The 25,628-nt window shown below is 46.5% G+C and overlaps 2 protein-coding genes across 3 annotated transcripts; one reads left to right on the forward strand and one right to left on the reverse strand.

The window, feature by feature from the left end:
- Positions 1-271: 271 nt before the first annotated feature.
- slc5a10 (solute carrier family 5 member 10) lies at positions 272-24,652 on the forward strand (the record flags this gene model as incomplete). Its single annotated transcript, XM_080520604.1, has 15 exons — positions 272-379; positions 461-532; positions 1,669-1,773; positions 2,866-2,925; positions 3,465-3,569; positions 3,671-3,776; positions 4,415-4,495; positions 4,584-4,789; positions 8,030-8,165; positions 18,511-18,618; positions 18,734-18,884; positions 18,954-19,122; positions 21,697-21,912; positions 22,852-22,945; positions 23,636-24,652. 15 exons carry the CDS (start codon positions 272-274, stop codon positions 23,827-23,829), a joined length of 1,911 nt encoding a protein of 636 aa, XP_080376730.1. The 3' UTR covers positions 23,830-24,652.
- Positions 6,241-17,086, reverse strand: fam83gb (family with sequence similarity 83 member Gb). 2 transcript variants are annotated; one of them, XM_080520602.1, is made up of 5 exons: positions 15,875-17,086; positions 14,161-14,328; positions 13,133-13,257; positions 10,097-11,429; positions 6,241-7,297 (listed from the first exon to the last, which is right to left on the reverse strand). In XM_080520602.1, the coding sequence occupies exons 1-5, from the start codon at positions 16,361-16,363 to the stop codon at positions 6,911-6,913; spliced, it is 2,502 nt and encodes an 833-aa protein (XP_080376728.1). In that variant the 5' UTR covers positions 16,364-17,086; the 3' UTR covers positions 6,241-6,910. The 2 variants fall into 2 exon arrangements, with proteins under 2 accessions (XP_080376728.1, XP_080376729.1); XM_080520603.1 differs by lacking the exon at positions 14,161-14,328.
- Positions 24,653-25,628: the final 976 nt, after the last annotated feature.

Below are 25,628 nucleotides of genomic sequence, written 5' to 3' on the forward strand. Positions count from 1 at the left end.
TTGTGGTAACCAGAGAGGCAGGACTGTGGTTTCAGATGAGAGGGGGATTTTAACCGGGAGTGTGTGTGTGTGTGTGTGCGTGTGTGTGTGTGTGTGTGTGTGTGTGTGTGAGATGGGAGAGTGGACCTCCTCTCTTTAGGAAGCGTAACTTTGTTGGCCCCCGCCGGGTTCCAGACGGTGGGAGAGTGAAGTCGGTCGTCCGGTGAGATTGCCGCTGCGCAGCTGAAAGGCACTTCGTCGCAGCAGGTGTGTCACCGGTGAGACGCCCAAGATGTCCAACTCCACCACCAACTTCTACGCCCTGTCACAGTCCTTCAGCTTCTCCGACATCATCGTCATAGCGACGTACTTTCTCCTCAACCTCGCTGTGGGCATCTGGGTGAGGGTGCCAGAGATGCGTGTCTCCCTTTGTGTGTGTGTGTGTGTGTGTGTGTGTGTGTAAAACAGTTTTCTCTGTCAGTCATCATGCAGGGTGAGCAGAAACACTCTGAGTGGATATTTCCTGGCCGGGCGCGACATGGCCTGGTGGCCGGTGAGTCAACCTCCTGTCCTCTTAGTGGGTTGGTTTTGTTTTTGTTGTTTTGTTTTTCTTTTAAAGTTAGTATATGAGTTACTTCTGTATCCCGTGAGATACTTTTGAACTCTCACCCCGTTAAAGCACGTTAATGGCACTTAGTTAATTAAATGTAATATATTGTAATTAATGTAAATTCTAGCAATAGCAACCTCACACTGTTCCCTATTTATTTATTATTTATATATGTGTGTGTGTATGTGTATGTGTGTATATGTATGTATGTATGTGTATATATATATATAGGAATGTACACTACTATGCATATATATTTATCTGCGTATAATATCTGATACTTGTGATATTGCACTTCTGGTTAGATGCTAAACTGCATTTCGTTGCATTTGTAATGACAATAAAGTTGAATCTAATCTAATCTAATCTTTTGCATGGATAGAAGAGGTTTGGCTCTCCGATCGAGGCGCCACTAAGAAAAAGTAGTTGAATTTGACAGCCAAGTAATTCCATCTTTACGTCGGTGAATCTGAGCTCGTATTGGTCGATGCAGCGATGAACTGATTTATCAGATCCACCAGACCGACGTGTCTCTGAATCTTTCATTTGTTTGTACAACGCGTGAATTTCTTTGTCAGTTTGACGCACATAAACTTTTAGGTTCTCGAATCCTCGTTGATTCATTAAAAACTCTTTTATAGCCATTATTGTGTCCTCAAGAAATTCAAGTTGGTTTTATATGGTAAAAGACGTAAGAAGTTCTTTTGTATGCTGTTAATTTTTTCTATTTTTATGCCACATCAAAGTCAAATGAGACAAAGCTTCTTTCAACACCAATACTTTTCATCTGCTTTGATATTTCTAAGCTATCCCATTCAATGTTAAGAGCTCATTTCCATGTTCGTCATATTTGTACCTACATGTTGGAGCACAAAAATGACAACCCTTATCAAGAAACGAACCGATTCCCGAACTCTCCTCCCCAACCGAAGCGGTTCAAAGGGACGACGAAACGTTTTACGAAGGATAAAATAAAAACGCTTGAAGAGAAGTGAGACCGTGAACGGTGGCGGGTCATGTCCCCACGATGCCGTCAACTAGACGTTTCACACGTGTCCTACCATCGCTGCTGTGCGCAGATCGGATCGTCCCTCTTTGCCAGTTCGGAGGGCTCGGGTCTGTTCATCGGTCTGGCCGGGACCGGAGCTGCGGGAGGCATCGCCGTCACCGGCTTTGAGTGGAACGTGAGTACAAAGCGCACGCAGCCGTGACCCGGTATGCCGGCGACTATTAATAGTAACCAAACACGCGATGTGTGGAATGAGGCAGGACCGGCCAGCAAATCCCACAATATAAATAACATCCGGTGTACAAAGGCAAATTGTAATTGTATACAGAGAGAAGTCAGTTTGGAGAGGACTTTGTAGATCAGTGGCTGACTGTCTGGGCGTGCCTGGGTCTGGAGGGGGTGTGGCCTTTCTGTGAGATAAACAGGGGCCGACCAATGAGGAGACGATGAAGGAACCAGTGCTCTACCTCAGTGTTTTTCAACCACTGTGCCGCGGCACACTGGTGTTTCCGCGAGATCTAGTCAGGTGTGCCGTGGGAAATTATCCAATTTCACATTTTTTTCAAAAAAAACATTCACTCTCACATGTGAGAGCAGTGTGTTGCAGAGTCATCATGTATAAATACTCTTCACCACTAGATGGCAGCACATAACTTTGCCGGTGAAATGTAAACTGACAGACGTCAGTGTGGTTAATCTCCACCTCCTGCTACCATCTTGTATCAAAGTACTGTGTCAGTGACAGTGATGGAGAAGTTTTTGAAAAGGAAAAATGTGAACCAGGATCTCAGCTCTTCATCCATCAGGTCCAGGTTTCACACTGAGGGAGTCACAATAAAAAAATATATAAATTGGGAAATACTTTTTTTCTGTATTTATTTGATTCCTATTGATAAAACTTTGATGAGAATGACTTTGTATTGTTAATAGAGGCTGCAGAGTTTCAAATTTTAACATTTATGGGTGGTGGTGGTGTGCCTCCAGATGTTTCCAAAGAAAAAAGTGTGCCTTGGCTCAAAAAAGGTTGAAAAACACTGGTCTACTTGATTCAACAGCCGTATGAGACGACCCTCAGCAGGGGGCAGCAGCACGATCTATATCTGGATACGAGGCGCCTGTCAGTCAGGTCTTAGTAAACCTGGAGCTCAGAACGAGTCGAAATGTTCACAGCAGCATGTCCAGTTAGGGTTAGGGTTCTTCTTGTTGTAGCCAAGCTGGTTAAAACCTTTGTTTTTCTCCCACATCCCTCTTTTTTCCCCTCCTGCAGGCCACCTATGTGTTGCTGGCTCTGGCCTGGGTGTTTGTGCCGGTGTACATCTCTTCTGGGGTTAGACACACACACACACACACACACACACACACACACACACACACACACACACACACACACACACACACACACACACACACACACACACACACACACACACACACACACACACTTTAATCCTAATTATCACAACACTCCCAAAACCGAAAATACTGTGACGTAAACATTTTGCTTTATCAGAATTCAAACCCGAGCAAAGAGAGAAAAACAAGCGTTTGCACAGACAGGAAGACATTTATATATATGGGTGTGCGTCTGCCTGTCCAGGCTGGTTCTACAGGTACTTTTCGGTGCCAAACGACTCCTTGACAAGGACTTGCCGCCTTGTTGAATTCCCCAACAGGGTGTGCTGCCCTCGCAACTGCCTTCTAATCATGACGACTTTTATTTTCGTCGGTCTTAATCGATTTACAATTACATCAAACCCAGCCACGAGTGAAGTCACTCAACTTGCTCACGGTCGAAATCCAGTTGGCCAATCGTCACACTGACCTCCAGTCACGTTTGAGATGACAAAAGGTTGCCTGTGTGTTCAGATCGTGACCATGCCGGAGTACCTGGGACGTCGCTTTGGAGGAGAGAGGATCCGCACCTACCTGGCAGTCCTGTCGCTGCTGTTGTCGGTCTTCACAAAGATATCCGTGCGACATCCGTCACACCATCAGATGCACGCTGAAACACCTGTCTTAAGTATTTTGCACTCGGCTGAAATATCAAGCTTGCGCTGTGTCTCTACCACCAGACCGACCTCTACTCCGGAGCCCTGTTTGTCCAGGTGTGTCTGGGATGGAACCTGTACCTGTCCACTGTCCTCATGCTGGTCGTCACGGCTCTCTACACTATAGCCGGTAGCCACAAACCGTTACAGCACAATGAATTTATATCTAAAGATACATGTTGAGTGAAAATAATTAATCAAATGTGTTAAAGGGGTCATAGTATGCAGTTTCTCAGCACTTTTACGTTAGTTCTGCTGGTCCAACAATCACATATTGAAAGTTTATTCCCCCAAATTCAGCTTTTCCTTGATTTTCCCTACATTTGAATATCGGATTCTAGGAGCTACATTCAGAATCTGCTGTGTCTGTGTGAGCTGGACTGGCTCCACCCACATACGTCCATCTATGGGAAGAGGAGGAAGTACTTCCTCTCGTGGTGCCATGTGCCAGAGCAGAGCTGTCTGATTGTGGGAGTAGTCAAAGGGGAGGAGCCTACCTTGATTGTGATTGGCTAAACCCCCGATGACACCACATAGGGTTTGATTTCTGATTGGCTGCTTGGAGCAACACACTTTTTAAAACCTGGAACAAGCCAGGGAGAGAGAGGACACACTTTCTTCACTTCTGGGGCGTCGTTCCACGTGTGGGGCCGGTCAGTACTGCTGGAAAACCTTTAGAAAGGGAATTTTACATAATATGACCCCTTTAATAAATTAAGTTAAAGACAAGTTCCAACATCAATAAACTACCTACTTCTGCCGTTTCAGGTGGTCTCGCTGCTGTCATCTACACAGACACACTACAAACATTCATCATGATTGTGGGTGCGATCATCCTGACAATTACCGGTATGTGGCTTTCAAAACAAAACACCAACTACAATCCGGATGAGCAGATTGTTCCAACGGTCACGTTTGACTGTGCGCGCGTCCACAGCGTTCAACAAGATCGGAGGCTACAGCAACCTGGAGCACGTGTACAGCATAGCGGTGCCCAGCAAGATCATACCCAACAGTACGTGCCACCTCCCGCGGCAGGACGCCATGCACCTGTTCCGGGACGCCGTCACCGGAGACCTGCCCTGGCCCGGCATGACACTCGGACTCACCATTCTGGCCACCTGGTACTGGTGCACCGACCAGGTGTGTCTCACACGTGCTCATACACCGCCCAACAAGCCAACACGTGTCATAAAGCACAAAAGGGCAGTTAGTGACAAATTACAGATGCTCACATTTAATCAGGCAAACGACTGTATTTTGTAACTTCCGCATTTCCGTTGTAATCTTAAAACTGTGTTGAATTAATTACGACGACGCTGGACAGAGACATGTGGGCATGTTTATTAAGGAGAAATATGATATGATAACAAGGTTATACATTTGTATCTTAGAATTTATTGATGACTGTCTGATCTCGGTTTTTATCATAATGCTTCCATTCAGATCCCACTCTCCACTACAGAGGACCACCTCATAGTGTGATGCTCCCACCGCCATACTTATGTCATGACTGATATCAGCTGCGCTGCAGACACACTGCTTAAGATCATTTTTTTCCCTCCGTGATCCTTTACTCTACTATAAAGGCCTCCGGCAGCACGTCAATCGCTATATAGGACTAAAAATCTCCCGCGGAAATATTAATGGGCTCAGGCCACTTTGTTCTTGTCAAAAGATTTACCTGCAGATTAAGTTAGATAGAACAACTCAATAAAAAGTGCTTTATTATTCCATCGCAGAAGAAATGATTGAGGATCACGCTGGGAGTTTTACAGAGCCGCGAGTTCTCCTGTCCTGAATGTGCGTCGGTGCTGTTGTGTTGAGGAGATTGTGCTTTTGACAAGAAGACATTCTAGATGAGAAGCAGTCGGGCTCCATACGTACGACGCCAGACCGATGAGCCACAGCGAAAACTGCATTGGGCTTCATTTTAATTTAGACTTTCTGGCTTTGGGTAAACAAATTGATATGGAAAAACGGAAATCTGAGAAAATTACATCGGTTGTGGCCGTTTTAACCAGACACAGGTAAATTTGTACCCAAGTCCTTTTGTGATTGCTGTTTACAGTCATTTTGAGACAAAATTGACCCCCTCCTCCAAAAAAAACACTAATGCTGGGTAAGAAATTGTTATCAAATCAAACACTTGAGAGGATTTTTTAGGTTTTTTTTCGCTTTGGCAGGGATCTGCGTGACTTACGGTAACTACCGACAAGTACTCGAGTCTATTTCATGGACGGGACATCAGCAGCTGAAAATAATGGAACACAGGATCAAGCTCCACCCTGTGGGCCAGACGACGAGGAGCTCGCGCCAAACCCAAACTCCCGGCTTAAAGAAATAATTTTTAAAAACCAAAAAGTTGCAATTTGATTTTTTAAAAATGTCCTGCAGTCTCTGTGGCAAAAGCAGCAGGCCTCCATAAAAAAAGACCTCACTGTGCTCAAACCATAACTGTTAACTGGATTGGTCCTGCGTTTTCAGACGTCAGTTGTGTATTTCCACTTTCAGTGCGACACAACAAGACAGAACCGCTGCCAGAGTCGTCCACATCGCCCATCGCACCTGGCCGAGTCAGAAAAAAGAGCGAGTTGAGCATCAATTTATCTCTTTATTTACAACATTCGGTTTTGGTCCCACGTCTTTGATACAGGTAATTAGCGACAGCCGTCAAATATTTAAAAAGAAAAAATCCAACAGGGTAACGTTTTTTCCTTTCACCATCAGTAAATAATCACAGAGGTATCAACTCTGGAACCCAATTTACATCAGTGTGGTAGACTTAATCTGAACCGCGCTAACAAGTCACAGCTGCGCAGGCAGGATATGAACAAGTATCACAGCATGACGCCGTGAAGAGGCAAAGCAGCTGAGGTACTCTAGAAATATTTGTTCAAGGATTAGGCACAAGGCTGGAGTTGGCAGGGAGGAATGTCACAGCTGAACAAATACCAACAACATCTGTTAAGACTGATCATCAATAAAAATCCCCCCCCCCCCCGCCTTCCATATGAACAAGATACCCTGTGTCCTACACGTATTTATTTCCTCACAGATCCACCAGTACCTGCTGTTAAAGTCCCTTATGTCCCAGGCACTTTCCTACGAAACATCCCAGTAAAATCAGTAAAATAAATCCCGTGAAGCAGCTCGTGTGTGACGCACCAGAGGATTTTCAAATCGGGAAGAACGATTCACACACTCAAGTCTGTCAACAAACGCCCGCTTGCGCCCCGAGCTGGCCCGGGGTTTTTTTTTTTTTTACCGAGCGGGCTTATTGTTCTGAAACGTCTTCTTCGGCGACGCTCCTCCTCGAGATCTCAAGTTCCTAAAACTGCCGAGTTTCGAAAAAGATACTCCCAGTATCCCCGACGGCGTGGCGGCGGCGGCGGCCGCCGGCTGCTGCTGTGACGGGCGGTCCGTCTTCTTGTAGCCCGGACTGTGTCGCCGTGGCGACCGGCCGGAGCGGCCCTCCAGGCGCTGGGCTGCAGCCTCCGACTGCAGCGTCTGGCCCTGCCAGTAACGGTGACCCCCGATGACGGGGCCGGCGGCTCGAGCCGGCCGGTGGAAACTTCCCGGCTTGGCGATGACAACCTTGTTTCCTCTCAGTCTCCCGTCACGACCCGGAGATCTGGAGCCCTGAAACAACTGCGCCGACAGAGAGAGAGAGAGAGAGTGAGAGAGAGGGAAAACCACTTAGTAAAAATACGGAGTGCCTGAGGGATCTATCCTTGGTCCTTTATTATTCAACACTGAACATGAAACGGAACATTATTGTTATGATTATTGACCGGCGGGATACAGCATGTTGAGAATGGTGACCAGGAATTATGGGGTTCTTTATAATTTGTCCAATTAGAAGCTAATTATTCATGTGAGGTAAAATAAAATAAAAAAATCCCAACCCACCTAACATCAGCACCCCTAACCCCCCCCCCCCCCCCCCCCCCCCCCCCCCCTTCCCAATGGATGAGGGGGGTTTGGGGTTCTAATACAGGTTCACTGCTGCTTGTACACTTACGAAAGATTCACAAAAAGGTGATGTTTGACCAACACTTCAAGTTTTGAAGGAAAATGCAGCGGTGCCCGAGTGAATCAAACCAATTCAAGTCACAACTGGTTCACAGCTGCATTCACACCACTTAAGACGATCCAAAAGAGGATGACGTGCCACCGAAAGCGTCAACGTTTATTACATTCCAGAGCAGACGGGCAGAATCGCTAAACCCTTTCCGATAAAAGACAGGGTTCGTTCGTGTCTGCGACTTCACCGTTCGTATGAAAAAAAATCTATGCGTTTATACTTTGTTGTAACAAACAAGTGTTCTTAAAAGTTACCCTCAGTAAGTGTATTGTTTATGTGTGTTTCTGCATTGGAAGGTTATTGTACAACGATCCCTCTCTGCCAAAAACATGAGTCACGTGAAAGGAGCGTCCATCTTTGCAGCCTATCTAAAAATGCTGCCCTTCATCTTCATCGTCCTCCCTGGCATGATCAGCAGGGCCCTCTATCCAGGTCAGTGTGCACGCACACACACACACACACACACACACACACACACACACACACACACACACACACACACACACACACACACACACACACACACACACACACACACACACACACACACACACACACACACACACACACACACACACACACACACACACACACACACACACACACACACACACACACACACACACACACACACACACACACACACACACACACACACACACACACACACACACACTGGGTGTGGTTCATCTGTGGCATCAAAGCAAGTCACTACCCGTTTACAATAAACATGTGGTACAGCAATTAAAGTGTGTGTGTGTGTGTGTGCGTGCGTGCATGCGTGTGTGTGTGTGTGTGTGTGTGTATTTCCTGAAACTCCAGAGTTCCTGTGAAATGCTACGCCTTCTTTTTCATGATAAAGTTCCCTGAAACCGACCCACTTGTTTTTGTAACCCATTATTTATTCAGTATTGCAACAACTTATTATTCTTAGATAAAGAATACAACTACGAATAATCAGAATAACAATAATAACAAGGATTTGTGGCTGTTTTCAATAGTTAATTTGTAGATGTAGTTAGTGATCCCCGTCTCTTTAGGATCTTGTAGCCTGTTATTGCCGTTATTGTTAAAACATTTTTTTACAGGAAATTGCATAAATTGCAGCAAATCAAAAATGCAAGTCAGGGGTAAAATGGTGTTTCAACTACTTCTTTATAAAAGTTACTTCTGTAATCCCATGTCCTGACAACAGGAATATGATACAACCGACCCCAAGAAAAGCAAAAGTTTGATTTAAAACACTTAAAAAATGGGCCGAGATCATTTTGAATGAGTACTGAAGTTCTCAAGCCAGATGATTACTGGAAACCACATCTCGAGGAAACTCAATACAGCCCCAGTGATAATCACCTGTTAACAGTTGAAGTTGGGACTTTGAGACCATTTTCTGGTGATTTAGTGAAAATCTGCTCAGAGGGGAATTTTGCATGAATTCCAGCGCAGTGTTGCGCAGCTCACCGATAGTTTTATATAAAACAGTGAAAACTGGATTTGTTGAATGAATAAAATATGAATAGGATTATGTTAACGCATTTTGTGAAGAATAATGTCGTTCAAGTTTAGTGAACTAGTGCAAGTTTACAATTTCCGGAATGAAGTATATTGAAATCTAGCCCTGCTTGCATTAATGGCTGCATGTTAATATGGAGACCAAGGTCATGTCAACGTTTGTCCATTAATATAACAGTTGAATGAACATATTTCCACCGTCACTCAGGGGAAAAACTACCAACGCTGGATTCTAAGGCTGTATCGACGCTTTGGCGACTTTTCAGCCATTAATGTGACCATTTGTCAAAGCCAGTGCATTATACACTTCTACCACTTTCAAAAATAAATCGGTTTAACGTGGCAGTTTGAGTGTGAAAGTTGAATGAATGGTGCCATTTATTCCAAAACATTTCTTGACAACTCAAAAGCAGCGTGCAATTTTGTATAAATCAGAAGTAAAATGTCCTCCAAGTAAAGAACCAAGGATAAGAAGTGTTCGTTGTCTCGACATCCTCTGAGAACGATGCGCTGTCGTCCAAACAAAGCCTCGTCATTTGCGGCCCATGTTGTATTTGGAGCATCTTTCCATTGAGCCTTCAGTTCAGAAGGTCAGCCATCTTTGGGTTCCAAGACTAAAACAACTACTCTACTGGTATTTTATTGACTCTACCGGGAAAAAAACCTACTGAAGATATTTTATTTTAAACTGGGCACGGAAAGAAGTTAAACGGCAGAGTTTTAAACAGACATAAAAGAAAATTGTGTGACGAGCGAGTCTCCCATTCGTTGTCAAAATCGAAGCGACGAACGAATCGAGATTTGCAAAAAGGATGGTCGGTGATAATAGAACCGTCGCAGCGGGAGCTCACCTGTCCTATGTTTCTGTGCGGGGAGGCGTAGCCCTTCCTGCGGAGCTGCTGGGATTGTCGAATGAGGGCAGCGCTGTCCTCTGATTGGCTGGGCTCCCTCAGGTCCAGCATGCTCTGGGAGAAGCGGGCCATCATATTGAACCCCCCCTGTCCCTGCCCGTGCCCTTGGCCCGAGCCCAAGGTCACCCCGTTGGTCAGAGGACCGAGCTGCTCTGTCGGCGAGCAGTCGTAAAACTCTTCGTCTGAAACCGTGGAGGCGCTCGAGGGCTCGTCGTTGACCGCGCGGTCACATATGACCTTGGTGCTGTCTTGGCTGTCGTTCCCGTTGCTGCCAGAGTCGGCGGCGTCGTCCCTGGTGAGGCGGCCGCGGACCAACTCCACGTTCGACCTCCTCCGGTCGAGCGAATCCTCCAGACTCACCGCCTGGTCCATTTTGACCAGGCTGACGTGGTCCGAGGTGTCTGGGTCTACGACTACCTGAAGCGTGCGGCGCTTAGGCACAGGTGGCGCCGCTGCTTGCGTCTCGGGAGTTTCAGTACTTTCTTGTCCTGCCGGCAATGAATCGGCAGTAACTTCGGTTGGTGACTTGGAGGGGGGCGCCTCCTCTGCCGGAGGAGCGTTGGGCTGCTGGGGAGCGTCTGTTACGTCTGTCTGCTCCTTAACCGGTTTGCCGGCTGGACTCGCGGGGGAAGAGGCTTTGGGGCTTGCGGTCCCGGCAGGGGTGGAACTTTTTTCTTCTACTTTCGCGTCCTTACCCGAGGCAGATTCCGCAGTCTTAGGCGCCATCAGTCGCGCGCTGAAGCGTATGGCCTGGCTGACCTCGAACCTCTCCGACCGCTGCAAGTGAACCTGATGAGCGCGCTTCTCATCCGTGATGTTGATGAAGCCGATGACGTCGCTCGGCGGGTCCGGCTCCGGCCAGGTCGGCAGGTACGGGATCAGATACGCCTTCTCCAGATTGGCCAATCCCGGGTGTACCGGCGGCGCTTCGGCCACCTCCTTGATGCGTTTCATCATTTTCAACCCGGCGGGATTCTGGGAGTTCTTGTTGCTGGAGTTCTGGTCGGAGGAGGCGGGACTGGTGTGGTTTCCCGTGACGACAAGAGCATATTTTGGATTGACGAGCTTCCGGGCGACAGAAGCCGGGACAGGCGTGGGAGCGACTTGAGGGAGCGGGTCAGGGATGGGTTCGTCCACCATGGGAACCTTGCTCAGAGAGACGCCTCTGGACATGAGATACAGATCACGAAACTGCAGGTCAAAGGTCTCCACTGCCTGTCCTGTGATCACGGTGATAAGATTCCGGTCCAAACGGGACGAAGACCAGGTGAAACTGCAAAAAACACAGAAGTGGAGACATGAAATATAGAGAAGCGAATTTTTTTTTTTTTTTTTTTTTTTTTTTTTAACAGGCCAGATTTCTTCCTACTGCTTTACTCTCACTTCCAACTCTGACCGAGAAATGCTGATTAAGAGTTTATTATTGTTTAATCATTACACCAGACATCACCACCCTAAAGTCATGCATCACATTTTGCTCTTTGATCGCACTGTAAAACTCTTCCTCTTCAACTTCCCGGTCCAGCAAGAGCACAGTTTAAGAATATACAGAATAGGCAATTATAGCGTGGGGTGGAAACTCAGCCCGAAATTCAGAAATTGGCTTTGGTTGCGAGCCACTAAGCACAGTACAACATGTGACTGCTTGTTTCCGACAAAAACAAGTCGGCCACTGGACAAATTCAATCTGAAGCCTTGATGTGTGATGTTCCTTTGATCATAACAATTCTTTTGGCAATTTCATGGATAATAATGGCGACTGTAAGTTGTACTGTTTTCTTTTTAAATATTTAAAGTGCAAAACCAAAACATGATTATGTTAAAGATGTGCAAAATCGACAGCAAACACAAAAACACTCATTTTCCTTAACAGCTCTATCCAGCTGAAAACCTGACACGGATATTCAGCAGCGTCTTGAGTCTTTTTGTTTGCTCACCATTTAACTGTTTACTTTGTTTGTTTGCTGACTGGCACTAAGTGGCCTACTTGTTCAAGCTATTTGCTGCAAATAGTAATGAACAGAATGAGAGTGACTGAAATAAAAGCCATCAAGCTTCTGACGACAGAAATAAAAAAAAATAAAAAAATCAGCTGAGAGAGCTAGAAATGTTCCACATAGCTGAAGGGAGCTCGAGGACAATGACTTCCTGTGATGTTTATATATTTATTTATTGCTCACTTCACATTTAGAGAGTTAGTTGGGACAAAAACACTCCATGGTGACTGTAAAGTCAGAGCAAGCTTTGCCAGGAGTTAAAAAACTGAAAATAGCCCATCGCAAAAAAACACTCAGGGGTCGTCCACACCAGGAAACCAGTTCACCTAAACATGCTGTTTTGGGCCTGTCGTCCTCATGAGGCAGTTTCAGGAATGTGAAAACAGGTTTTTTTGAACACGGGTCCCAGAGAGGGGGAAATTCTAAAACCCCGGCTCGTGCCGCCCAACCCCCCCCAGGGGTGTGGACGGCAAAGTCGACCATCTGTGTAAAAAAGACGAGGTAATCACCCCCCCCCCCCCCCCCCTTCCCCCGCCGCAGTCCACGATGTCACCTAATAACCACAACAATCAGGGACTACAAGCGCTGGTTGAGCTACATATGCTAGCAGCAGGATGAGCGTGGCCATAGACCTATAGCACTAGAGTTACATAAAGGTTTATGAACAAGAGTCCACTTCTACATTTCTATGGGCTAAGTTCTTCTGCGTTTTTGGTGTGTTTGGTGAGTCACAGCGCCCCTAAAGGCCTGGCATGTGTACTACATGTCCCAAAGCCTCGTGTTGAGCCGAGTTCATAGTGACGTGTGGACGGAATGTCTTGGGAGACGGCTGGGGAGAAGAAAAAAGATTGTTTTGTTTTTTTTCGTCGTGTGGCCGTGCCCTCGGTAGGGTATGAATCTGTCCGAGTCTGAACCCAGCTCACGTTCCTTATCAGTGGGGTGAACAAAGCAAAAGCGTGGCGGAATCGTCTCCACTCACCTGTACGACCCCGAGATGGCTCGGTCTCCGTCCGCCAGCAGAAACTTCTGGCTCAGAGATCCGTGCACCTTCTGAGCCGACCGTGTGTAGAACTCCACCCCTCCGCAGCAGCGAACGCGCAGATTCTGCAAACACACACGTACATGGTGATTCCTGTCTCTGGTGACTGTGTGCTGGATTTAATGGGAACAGGAAGAAGGATTTTGAAAGGCAAAAGAACGGGAGTCACTGACGAGTTTTGCTTCGGAGAGACTACCTATGACCTTGTGTGTGTGTGTGTGTGTGTGTGCGTGTGTGCCTGTAGGACACACCCTGTGGTGTTTGTCTCCAGCCCTGTGGTCAGGGTGTGGCTCCAGGCTGAGCGTTGCCTTGCAGGTAAACGTTTTTGTGCGAAATCTCAGAGGAGGAGCAAACGGCAAGTCGTTAAACGCCCATAATGACAGCAGCGATGCCAGATAAGAGAAAGTCTCAAACCGGAGGAAAAGCGCTGGCGGTTTAAGGCCGTGAGGAAGGAAGAAGGAGAACTGAAAGCAAAAACGTATCGCAAAAAAAAAAAAAAAAAAAGCAAAGAGGGCTTGCACGCAATTAAATCTAATTGCCTTCAGAAAAAATGCTTAGAAAATTTTCAGTGGACATAAAAAAAATCCAAAAAACATGTATTTTCTGTTACTGCTTTGACCAGTTTGAAATACAAACAATAGCAAATAAATTCAGCCCATGCCGATCAACGAGCTGGGGCCTGCACCTTAAAAAGGCTGCGGGCAAAAAAGCCTGTCAGCCCTCATCAGCCGCACTCTGCTTTCACATGTTTCCCTTGGATGGTAATATTATTGTTGGACAAAGAGCCCCTGGTGAAAACCTCTCATTTAAAGCACTAAACCTGGGCCCTTTTTAAATAACAACTTTTATTATTGCACACTTATCTTTAGGTGGATATCTATCCCACCAGCTCACACTGCGTGCTTATGAAAACACCATCAGTGTTGGTGTGTGTGTGTGTGTGTGTGTGTTTTATGACATTTACACACCTTTAGGTGTCCCCGGTGCATATCAGCTCTGCCACACATGGAAAGAAAAGAGGGGACTGCAGCCGTGTCCAGGATTATGTACACGGGGATTCTGCGTCTGTAGGACGCATCCAATAAATCTCGGAAGATATCCACGTCTGTGAATGCATCCATCACCACGGCGATCACCTACACACACACACACAAACACACACACACAAATACACACACACAGGAAGCCACAGACGTTAGTGTTTCCTGCTCTGGCTGGGTCCTTTTGACTCACGCTGCCTTCTACCAACCATATCAAATTCATGACAGCCACACAGGAGGCTGGACGTTTATCAAGTGTAATACGAAGAGTACGTCGAAGCAGGACGTCAAGAATCTTGTTGGTCCTGCAGGAAATAAAGGACCCTTTTTTTTTTTTTTTTTTTTTTTAGCAGACTCGTGATAAGAAATGTAAAGTGATCTGACTGTGTGTGTCTGACAGCACAGCTACGCTAATGACAGGATGGTGCAGAGGAAAAAAAAGGTGGCTAGTAAATCTTGAGGTAAAAATATCCAACCATGAGAGAGAGAGAGAGAGTGAGGGAGAGGCCACAGTGCTTTCTAAGCAGTAAAATATTACAATCAATTATAGTGTGAATGCTTCTTTTGTGGCTCTGGTGCAAAGCCAGACGAGTCACCGAGCAGGTCACGTGCCAGGATCAACCCCAGGAAGAGGTAAAGGTGATGTATGGGTTGTGTCGGCATGTGACCCATTTAGTGACGTCAGGGTAGTTTTTTCCACTGGCGTGTCAAGCTCAGACTCGTCTTATTAAAACTTTGGAGCGAGCGTGTGAGACTGGCACATGCAGAGACGGGAAGTGAGTTTGCAAGGCCCGGCTGTGGGGGCGAATGCTGAATATGAAAGATCCAAAAATGGCTCCTAAACAGACAGAAGCTGAAGTCACGAGATCCAATGCGGACCAAAGACGCCTATTTTAGGTTCAGGGTGCCGTTATGAGCTGTAATCATGGCGAATGCTCTCATTCTGTCAGTGACACAGCGCATAGCACAATGAAAACAACATTACTGAGCTAATTATCACTGCACATACCATTTAATCTGCTTGTTACTTGTACTGATGATCCACACTGGTATTAAAGAAACTTGAATAACGGAATAATCCACTGAATAGTTTGATTATCGATTCAATAATCCTGCAAAGTAAAGTTACCCTGTCACACATGTACTGCCTTGAAGTTCTCAGGCTTATGATGATGTAGCTTATTTTTGCACCAAGCAGCAAAGTATTGAAAAGATGTTATCCAGATGTTATGAAGCTGTCAGAACCAGGTGTGCAGGGGGAGTTGATCTGCATTAACAGAACCCCCAGTACCGAGTATTTACACTCTCTTATGGGTCCCAACCATAGATGGCAGATATATGTAATGTTTGGATTAATAATGTGTGTTTTGATTAAAAAAAACAATGGTTTTACCTTCCAATTATTAGTTTTTATGAGGATTTTAAGTTTAAAAAAAAATCCTTCTCCACCTTCTCATGTGGAGAAACTGCGTAATGTGATTTCTAATTGTAGTGCGGTGATGGAAAACATCTTTCTGCTTTGGTTGTAGCAGATCAACTGTTATTAAACTGCTAATACTGAGAGATAATAAACTTTTTAAAGCGAGATTACAGTGAGATGTTTACGTTTACATCATCATCATCACCATCATCTTCTCCCTACCTTCTGAGCTGAAGCGATGCTTTTGCGCACCACCTCCTTGATGTGCGTGTGCGTCTCCACGGGAGGCTGCGTGTACACGGTGACGCGCGTGACCCCTCGGTAGTTGATGGACTCGGGCCAGCCCAGGTCCAGCTCCACCACGGAGGCCTCGGACCGGTCCGGCCAGTACTCCAGCGACACCTCGCCGTCCTCGGCTTCCTCCGGGGCCCCCGGGACCCCCGGGCTGGTCGGGGTCTCGGGCTTCGGGTGGTGCTCGTGCCCGGGTCGGTAGGCCTCCGCCGTGCGCGCAATGCGCTCGAGCTCCGAGTCGGAGAGGAACCCGCGCACGCCGCGCGTGCTGACGTAGTCCGCGAAGGCCTCGCGGCCCTCGGTGATGAGCTCCTCGATGGCGAGCCGCTGGTCCTCGCTGTAGAAGAACTCCGGCTTGCTCTCGCTCACGCGCCAGTTGACGTGCTGGTTGTCCAGACACTGGATCTGAGACAGCGCCATGACGCCAACTGATCTGAACCTCGAGTGCGCTGGACGATCTGACCCGGTTTCCCCAGGAGTCAAAGTCCGCACTGGGGGGAAACGGTCATCACGGTTCAGGCCGAGCCGGGACCCCGCGGCGGGGGACTCATCCGTCCGGAGGGGAGCGCGTCCATCTGGGGCAAACACACCTCCGACAGGGCGCGCGGCTCCGGGTTCTGCCTCTCGCACTCAGGTGTAGCTGGAACAAAGCTCCTCCGCCCTGCGCCACGCCTCTCACCTGACACGGGGAGTGGAGGGGAGGGGGGGCCGGGTCACTGCCTGCGGGGCTGCGGCTGGTTGGGGGCCGGGTCACTGCCAGCGGAGCCCGGGCTGCTGCTGGTGGAGGCGGCCCGACGCAGCTGCTCCGAGCCGCGGGGCTCAAAACACACAGGGGCAGGCGGCTCGTCTGGACGGGTGACGAGTGTGTTTGTCTGCCGGTGAATCAGTATGAAGAGAAGAAAAGTGTTTAAACCGGCTTTTGAGACGTGTCGAAACCCCGCGTGAGTCAGAAAGTTCCGCGCTGACGAGTCACTTCTCGTCCGTCCGAGACGCACAGACGTGCGTAAAAACGCGGCGGCGGACGAACAACAGCAGAAAGTCGAAAAACTCACAGAGGCGATCGACACAAGCTCCCAACTTGGGCTTATTTCCTCCGGGTTTGTCTGAAAGCAGACAAAGTTTCGACGGTCTGTCTGACCCTGGAATCCGACAACGGAAGCTCGGTTACCGGGTTCAAGGAGGCGGAGTGTCCGGTTCGCTGGTTCCTCCAGGCTCCACCCTTCAGCCTGGACTCAGAGGGCTTCCCACCCTAAAAACGTTACCCCTCACCTACAAAACAGCCATATCAAAACTTCTGTAACTATATTATAAAAAACATATGGCTTCCTTTTAGGAGATTAAAGTTAATGAAAGTTGATAATAAACAACAAATCGAGCATTACAACTGTACTATTATTATCTTAACAGGTTTGTTGGACTTTCCCATGACTAAACACTGTAAGGAACGATTAAGGATCCCAGTTAATGTGTCCTAAAAGAAAGACTGGTTTACCCTGATTGCACTTTTTGATCACCTAACCCAATTATCAACCTCAGGTTACTTTTAATCAAAAGTTAATTATCGCGTGACCTGATCTCAGCCTCATAAAAGAAAAGTAACTACAGTGAAACTTTTTTATTGCCAACCTGCGCACCTTGTGACTGTCATGCTCAGTGTGTTTTGTTTCTTTTTGTAATCGGTTTAAATATAATTTTTACTCATTCTAATGGAACAATGAGTAATTAGTGTATTTTTGGCGTAATTCTCCATATTCTGGATGGAATACATCATAAAAGTCTATTTTCTATTCAATTCAACTTTATTTGGAAAGCACCAACTACAACACAGTCATTCCGAGGTGCTTTAACAGAGAAAAGAGGAAAAACCCAACGGATCCTATTTAAACTATTTAATTTGATTACATTTTATTTATTATCTTCACCAACGAAAGTTGGCCGAGAAGGCTGTTTTTTTCTGTGTTTATTTATTTATTTATTCATTTATTTATTTATTGGTTTGTATGTATTTTATCAACCTTTTGGAAAATCTACTCACCCGAATCACATGAAATTTGCATGAAATGATTTGACATCATCCAAGGACCAATCCATTACAGTTTGTGACGTTAACGGCCAAACGTTTCCAAATAAAGGTCAAAAAACTGTGAAAAAGTTTCTCATACAAAGCGGATGGGAGAGGAGCTCAAAGGAGGTCAGCGTCTGTTGCCATGGAGACGCTCCCTGCTCAGTGTTTCCCAATGGATGGCGAGTGAGCGTCGATCAGAGCTAACGGCTATCACGACAGCGATGCTAACTGGGTCCCTCAAGCAGATGTGGCGTCGGCGAAGGTGTGCGCTCTACCGAGCGTAGCTCTAGTCTGTTATAGATTCCCTTTCTGCTGTGAAACCATTAATTTGAATAATTTTAGTGTATTCATGAGCAAGTCTGTTCATCAGACACGTTTTTGAAAACAAACCAAAACAGCGTTTTGGCTGAATGTGGAGCACAAAGAACATGAACTCTGGATGAGCAGGCGACTCGTCGCCACCACTTCCTGTGCTTCACTGTCCTTCGTCTTCGCCTTTCAGACACCGTCGGCTGCGTTGACCCAGAGGAGTGTGTGCGTGTGTGTGGCGCAGAGGTGGGATGCTCCAACATCGCCTTTCCCAAACTGGTGATCGAGCTCATGCCAAGCGGTGAGAACGGGGCCTCTGATTCCGACAACATATTGTGAACGCGTCTGATTTCCTCTCGCGTTTTGAATTGTTTTTTTGTTTTTTTTGCTGCGTTGCGTCCCTGTGTGCGCGCCAGGTTTGCGAGGCCTCATGATCGCCGTGATGATGGCCGCTCTGATGTCTTCGCTGACCTCCATCTTCAACAGCAGCTCCACCCTCTTCACCATGGACATCTGGAAGAAGCACCGGCCGCGGGCCTCCGAGAAGGAGCTGCTGCTGGTCGGAAGGTGCGTCGCCGAGAGCGCACCCGTCCCGCGCTTCCCGTCGGGATGGGTAAAGACTGTGTCCGTTTGCAGGATCGTGACCGTGATCCTGGTGGTCGTCAGCGTCATCTGGATCCCCATCCTCCAGTCGGCCAACAGCGGGCAGCTGTACGTCTACATCCAGTCGGTGACGAGCTACCTCGCCCCGCCCGTCACCGCCGTCTTCACGCTGGCGGTCTTCTGGAAACGGACCAATGAGCAGGTGCAGATGCATAAGCAATTGCCTTTATTGAGTCAATATATGAATATTGCAGTCAGAACTGAGGGTGCAGGTATTTTCCGATGTAGTTTTTTTTCCGATTAAATGACTGACCTTATTTTCAGTTGAAGCTCTTTAGATCACAGGAGACGTATCAAACAAAATCGATCACGCGATCGACAGCCTCCATCCGAGCCATTCATCTCCTGTACGCAATGTTCAGGATACACTCTGGGCAGGTCACCTCTCCATCACAGTCAACACTGGACAGTTAAGTCCACCGGGTGACGACTGGATGAATCAGTGACTAATCAGGTGAACATTAATTAGAATAGAGTGTGTAATTGCTCTGACATTCATTACAAAAGACGTTTATGAACAGATATTGCTTTTCCAGTGAATCTTGGTTCAAATGTAACTCAACAGTAGTCAAAGTTTACTCTCTAATGGGCATCAAGGGTATGAGCTTATGTTGTTGTGTGAACTGTTTGTTCTGTCCGACACTTTTCCCAGTTTTATTATGTGTTACGCAGTCGTCTTTATGGACTGTATTGTTAATTGCTTCCCGAACAGGGACCCGTGTGACCGCTCGCCACAAAGAAGGAAAAGCTTTGTCCGATAGCAAAGTGTGAGAAAGTGCGATTATTAGAAGATAAAAAGTAAAAGATAACGCCGGCGCAGTGAGAGGGTCCGTCTTAACAGGACTAGTTCTGCTAAGTAAAGACCAGCCGGCTCCTCCAGTCAAGCCCCAGCCTCCTTGTTTTCAGTGCAGCCAGTCCTGGGTGTGTCTCGCTCTCTGCTGACAAGCTATTTAACAACTGCACTGGGAACAAAAAAAAAAATAAAAAATTCTTTGCTTTCTCCACAATGAAAAGGTTTGTTTTTTTTAACACGTTCCTCTAATGCATGTAATACATTTTAGAAACTCAGAGACGATACAAAGTGTTCTTATTTGTCTTTTATCACTTTAAACACCGAACAGGTCTGCAAAGCAAATACTGTGTCAGTGTCTTGCAGGTCAAAGGTCATCTTTGTTACGTGAAGCACATTTTTACCGCCCGTAGCATTGCCGTATTCTCCAGACGACGATTTCCTCCTGAGTGCATCACGTAGAGGAGAAAAAAAAAAGTGGCACTGGATTATAAGTCGCATTTATTTGGTTTCTCACAGTCCTCGACCAAGAACAGACTTTTGCTCTCGGAGGGCAGGTATATTCAGTCTCGTGGTTTTCCGTGTGAAAATGACCATCTGTGGCACGTTTGGTTCATCTCGTCCCTTCATTCACACTTTTCTGCTCTTTCTCTGGGTTGGTTTCATTCTCGCTCATCTCGGTGGGAAAGACATTAAAGGATAGGCGCTCACCATAATACCAGCTGTGTTATTATACATGTGGTATATTTTGACAAACAAGTCACAGGACCTGCCCAGAGCATTTAAAAATTTTTTTTAAAAAGTGTGAAAATACGGTATAAATGTGATTATTCCACTTCCATAAGACTGATGTAAAAGACTTCTATGGTTCCCTGCAGGACACCTCCGGCTGTCTCTGAGCATCTCTCCCTTTCAACCGGTGGTCCTAACAGGAACCACATGGGACACACTTTCATGTTCTCTTTGGCGTGACATTAAGTCGTTTCACTGTCGGTTAAGCATTTCCTCAAAGTGCCGTCCCTCAGGCCCAAACCTGCAGTCATCATGCAGCTGTTTACACACCAAGATATTGACAGAGGATTTTTTTCCATCGACGCTGAACTCGGCTTGTTTTTCTAATTAAGCAAACGTCACCACGCGTTTACCCGGTAAACATCGTTCAGCAGCGCGTCGGTCTGAACTGCATCTCTCAGCACACGTAGAAATGTGGTGACGAAAGTATGAGATAGTAGCGGAGGAATTACGTTTTAATTTAATGTTTATTTAGCCTCTTTATTTACCGGCAAAAAGCGAAACTACTGAGAAAGTTTCACTGGAGGAGGTGTGAGTTTTATCACATCACAAGATAGATCTGTGACTCATGGGGGTCAAAGGTCGAGTGCTACTGTGGCTTAATGTATGTTACCTTGTAGACAATGCAGGGTTGTTGTCATCTATCTATCTATCTATCTATCTATCTATCTATCTATCTATCTATCTATCTATCTATCTATCTATCTATCTATCTATCTATCTATCTATCTATCTATCTATCTGTCTATCTATCTATCTATCTACGTCTGAGTGAAAGTCTCCAGACGTATGATTGTTTTTTTTTCCTCCGTCGTAGTTCAAACTGCTCGGGCCACATTCTCTCCTGAAGGTGGAAGAGAAAACGAGACGCGGAGGAATTTAAGTCTGACACGTTTATACGCTCACAACAACTGCTGAGTGACACGCAGGTGACAGATTATCGCAGTGGGAAAGTGAAGAGCGCTTCATGAGCGCGACACGCCCGGCCGTGACCCGGAGCCTCTTCCGGGGTCAGACTGCAGGAGGAGGGAGGGGGGGAGGAGGGGGGGGGGGGGGGGGGGTTGACATGCTGAGCAGAAAAGCCTGTGATGTAACGGGAATGTGGGTTGTTTTGTTTTTTGTGTGTGTTTTCAGGGTGCATTCTGGGGCCTGATGGTGGGTCTGGTGGTGGGCGTGTGCAGGATGGTGCTGGAGTTTGCCTTCCCCCCTCCCAGATGTGGCGTGGAGGACTCGGCGCCGATGGTGCTGCGCGGCGTCCACTACCTCCACTTCGCCATTCTGCTCTGTGGGCTCACTGCGATTGTAGTGACCGCCGTGTCCCTAGTCACGCCCCCGCCCAGCCCGGAGCAGGTGTGTACGCACGTCGGTAATAAGTAACGGGAACGACCAAGGGACGGTGGGATTATGGATTAAGAACAGCTGTAATGTTGTCTACTGAAAATATAGCCGGGATGGCGGCGAGGTGACACAACCGGCGGCTGTACATTGAGAGTGGATTATGTAAAGAACGGGCCTCTGCGTTTAGGCCCGTCGACTGCAAAATCCAAAAGATCAACAGCAAGCGGTTGGAGCGCAATCCCTCGTGGACAGTCCAGCCATTGTTGCACACAATGGAGGGAAAAGCTAAATAGGTTCATATTTGAAGGTTCAGTATATCCAGTGACTCGTCGGTCTCCTCTGGCCCGAGTCTGAACTCGAACGGTAAACATCAGAACTAAAGAAGTACTGTCCTCACATGTCCCAGCAAATTAGACAGACGTCCATATATTACTCACCACGCTACCACACACACACACACACACACACACACACGTACACCTCGTCAAGACTTGAAGCGACTGTGAACCCCCCAAAAAAAGTTGCGAAGATGATTTACTTGACTGGTTTTACATTTCAGTGAAATTCAACCTGACCTGTTTTCACGAACGTGACGGAGACGAATCACCAGACTGGGTCGCCGCTTGAGCTGAATGAAAACACATTCTTGCTGGTCCAGCTGAACCAGAAACCTGGTGGAAACCATGAGCCACTAAACAAACCTCAATATAAAACCGGAGAGTTCTCTGTATATACACTCTCATACGCCTTTGAATTGTTGTAGTGAGCAAACGTTTTGCCTTCATAAAGGATCAAGGGAAGCTTTCGTTGGTCACAAAACTGGCATCGCACTCAAGTCAAGGGACCGTCAACAAAGCCTCACGTCTCGCGTTGGTTCAGGCCATTCATGCCGCGACGCAGTTGCTTAGTCGGGTGTCGACTATTTGAACGGTGTCGCTTTTTCCCTCCCAGGTGTGCAACCTGACCTGGTGGACGATAACGGAGGAGCCGCCGAGGGAGATTTCTCTGCACAAAGTGTCCTCAGTCAGCCATCGCAGCTCTCAGGGTAAAACGTCTGACTGTTGCGTTATCTAGTCCAGTGTTTTTCAACCTTTCTGAGCCAGGGCACACTTTTTTGTTCGGACAAATCTGGAGGCACACCGCCACCACCCGAAAATGTTAAAATGTGAAACTCTGTAGCCTCTATTAACAATATAAAGTCATTCTCATAAAAGTTTTATCAACAGGAATCAAGTACATACGGAAAAAAGTATTTCCCAATTTCTTTTTTTTTAATTGTGACTCCCTCAGTGTGAAACCTGGACCTGATGGATGAAGAGCTGAGATCCTGGTTCACATTCTTCCTTTTCAAAAACTTCTCCATCACTGTCACTGACACAGTACTTTGATACAAGATGGTAGCAGGAGGTGGAGATTAACCAGACTGACGTCTGTCACTTTACATTTCACCGGCAAAGTTCTGTGCTGCCATCTAGTGGCGAAGAGTATTTATACATGATTACTCTGCAACACACTGCTCTCACAGCTGACAGCGGCTGTGAGAGCAAATGATTTTTATAAAAAAATGTGAAATTGAATAATTTCCCACGACACACCTGACTAGATCTTGCGGAAACACCGGTTGAAAAACACTGACCGAGTCATCTACAGACACACATCAGCACTGCTTGAGTAACTTCCTGTGTGTGTGTGTGTGTGTGTGTGTGTGTGTGTGTGTGTGGGGGGGGGTGTGTAGGCGCGGAGCCAACCGGGCGGATGACATGCGCTCAGGGGGCGGGGCTCTGCATCTCAGCCATGCGGCGGTCGGAGGAGGCCCCCCCTCCCAGAGTTCCCACCATCAGAGAGAGCGTCTTCTGGTCCAGGTTCTGCTGCGTCAACGCAATTCTCCTCGTCAGCATTAACGTTTTCCTCTACGCCTACTTCGCCTGAGCGCAGGATGGCCTCCCTGCGTCCTGCCCTCGCCCTCACGCTGAACTCCTCTCACTCCCACACCGTCGGGAAACTCCGCCGAGTGGTTTTGCCGTGCGTCAGACCGGGGAGACAAACTCAGTATTAATTCTAAAGGGGTGTCATGTTTTCACCGCCCGTACACTTTTAAAATTACAAAACAACTCAAGCTGAATCGGCTCAAAATCACTTTAATTGAACTTTATTACATACAACATTTGTATTTACGTCTATGTGTGCACCATAGTATTATGATATTACGTGCATGCTACACTTTTACGTGTTAGAATTCATATTGTTCTTAGACTCACAGGATTGCAGAAACTGACGGTTTCAGACTAGTCTGAGGCTTCTTCTTCTTCTTGGGACATAAAATGGAAGGTGTTTGCTGATGCAGGGAGATGATGGGGGTAATAAAAACTTGCTCGACACGTAAGATGACTAGATAATCAAGACTAAAAGATACGGGTCCCTTGTAGTGTTACACAAGCAGTGGGATGGTTTATTTTTTACATCAGTTCAAATCCTGGCTTCAGCGTTTCGAATGTCTAATAGGTTTGTCAGAAATGTTTTTGACAACTCAGCACAAAATTATGAGGAAAAGAAGGAACCATCCATTTTGTGTCTCGTTCACACTGTCTTCACGCTGCAATACCCTTCAGTCTGACATCCACTTCGGTGAATTATCAGCGTTACCCTTGAGTTAAATGTATAAAACAAACATTTTATTTCAGTTTTCACTGAAGTTTTTACTTCAAGCTGGCATGACGTTGCCGTCAGTCCACGACCTCTGAACCTAAAAGGCGTCACGTATGGTTTTGGACTTCAAGATTAATTAAAATTGTGTGTTAAGAAGATCTTTTCCATGATACTGTTTCCCACCTCGACCATGCTCGATGGTTGAAGGAGATGGGAAACGTGGCCGATCTGTGTGTTTTAGCTTGTTTCTGACTTTCGATGTAGAAATTTGTGTTGAGATTGCGTCCTTGATATTCACTGTGCAGTTTTGTTAATGACCTTACGTGTACGGCAAGGATTTACTTTGTGTTATTGTGCTCGTTCATGATTTCTTGATAAATCAGAGTTTCTCAAGCTTTCCTGCTCCGTGAGTCGTTTAAAGTGGAACAGAAGCGAAGCGTCACTCATGACCGCTTCAAATGAGAGAGCAGCTCTGAACGCAAACACACAGTAGTGATGATGCATTTCGTTAGAGTCACGAGATCTGAAAATGAATCCAAACGTTTGTGTATATAAAAGATCGTCATGTTCAACGAATGAATGCAGGATGCAAATATTCATAACCAGAGCAAATCTCTTTATTTACTGTGCAATCGAGGTCCATTTAAAACAGAAGGTGTGAGGAGCAAAGACAAAACACACTTTCACATCAAGTTCATGACAACCAGGGAAAAGCTGGTAGAGAGGATAGTTCATAAAGGTTGACTCGATGTTCGCGACTGTAATATTCACTTATTACAATAATGGATGTTGTATTATTCACCACATGAATAGAAATGTGAAACACGAAGAAGCCAAGATGATAAAAAAAAAATACATTGATATACATTTGATTATGATGTCAAATTGAGAGAGAGAATCGTCACAGTTGAGAAGTGAGACTGAAGAAAGGTTCAGTTTTTAAAGATGTGGGGAAAAAAAAAAAATCAAAAACAGAGCAGCACATGGCCTCAGAGTCTGCTGAGCCCATTTCGGTCCAATGCCAAACATACTAAGTTGAGTTAAACACTCCGAAGCTCATCATCATACGGCAGTTTTGGTCT

The sequence above is a fragment of the Blennius ocellaris genome (assembly GCF_963422515.1).
Source record: "Blennius ocellaris genome assembly, chromosome: 3".
Classification (NCBI taxonomy): domain Eukaryota; kingdom Metazoa; phylum Chordata; class Actinopteri; order Blenniiformes; family Blenniidae; genus Blennius; species Blennius ocellaris.

Excerpts from the sequence above, each read along its gene's own strand:
- fam83gb (XM_080520602.1), bottom strand. The coding sequence starts at position 16,363 with ATGGCGCTGTCTCAGATCCAGTGTCTGGACAACCAGCACGTCAACTGG. Across the intron at positions 14,329-15,874 it reads GCATCGCTTCAGCTCAGAAG|GTGATCGCCGTGGTGATGGA; the intron begins GTAGGGAGAAGA and ends GTGTGTGTGTAG. Across the intron at positions 7,298-10,096 it reads CGCACAGAAACATAGGACAG|TTGTTTCAGGGCTCCAGATC; the intron begins GTGAGCTCCCGC and ends CTGTCGGCGCAG.